At 52.5% G+C, this 640-nt stretch overlaps 1 protein-coding gene across 1 annotated transcript in view; it reads left to right on the forward strand.

Annotated features, from left to right (window-relative positions):
• The window catches only part of BHLHE22 (basic helix-loop-helix family, member e22), an 8,017-nt gene that overhangs the window by 4,564 nt on the left and 2,813 nt on the right, over positions 1-640 (forward strand). The window contains exon 4 of the mRNA XM_014540417.1: positions 520-601. Within this exon, the coding sequence (XP_014395903.1) occupies positions 520-601 (82 nt within the window). The remainder of the gene's footprint in view (positions 1-519; positions 602-640) is intronic.

Raw genomic sequence — 640 nt, forward strand, 5'->3', positions numbered from 1 at the left:
GCCGATCCACAATTTGCTGAAGGAGCAAAGAACATCCTCGCCTCTAAGTAGGGCTTTTAGTGTGCTCATTGATGAGTGAAAGTCGCCACACATGTCAAGCTAAAGGCAGTTGTTGGGTTACTAACAGGACCCAGCGCCTTGCAAACATATGCGCTGAGCTGTGTATACAGATGGCAGGCAGAATAACGGAGCAGGCGCCTTTTATAAAGCTCTCGCTGCTGCCTGTCTTCAGACCTGGGAAATGAAACTATTCAGACTCGCGGCCAGATAGCGCCTGCGATTGTTTGTTACCGTTTTAATCCTATTAATTAAAACGTTAACCTGATTGGGTAGCAAGCGCTGTCCCAACAGGCGAGTCTTCCTCATAATAACCTACTCAGAGATAATGATGTAAAAGACTCCCCCGTCTGTGGCGGCGGCTGGCTGATGGGTCCGGAAATCTCTTGAAGGTGAATCCAAGCAAGATAAACGCCCACCCTCCCACCATGCGGGGCCGCGGCCCATGGTGAGCCCCAGCAGCCAGCACCATCGGCTGGAGACGAAGAAGAAGAAGAAGAGGAGGAGGCGAGCGCGGGGGAAGGCGAAAAAGAAAAAGAAGGGGAGAGGGCTGCCAGCAGCACCGGGACCAACGAGCTCATCA

This window comes from Myotis brandtii, unplaced genomic scaffold (genome assembly GCF_000412655.1).
Source record: "Myotis brandtii unplaced genomic scaffold, ASM41265v1 scaffold1053, whole genome shotgun sequence".
Taxonomy (NCBI): domain Eukaryota; kingdom Metazoa; phylum Chordata; class Mammalia; order Chiroptera; family Vespertilionidae; genus Myotis; species Myotis brandtii.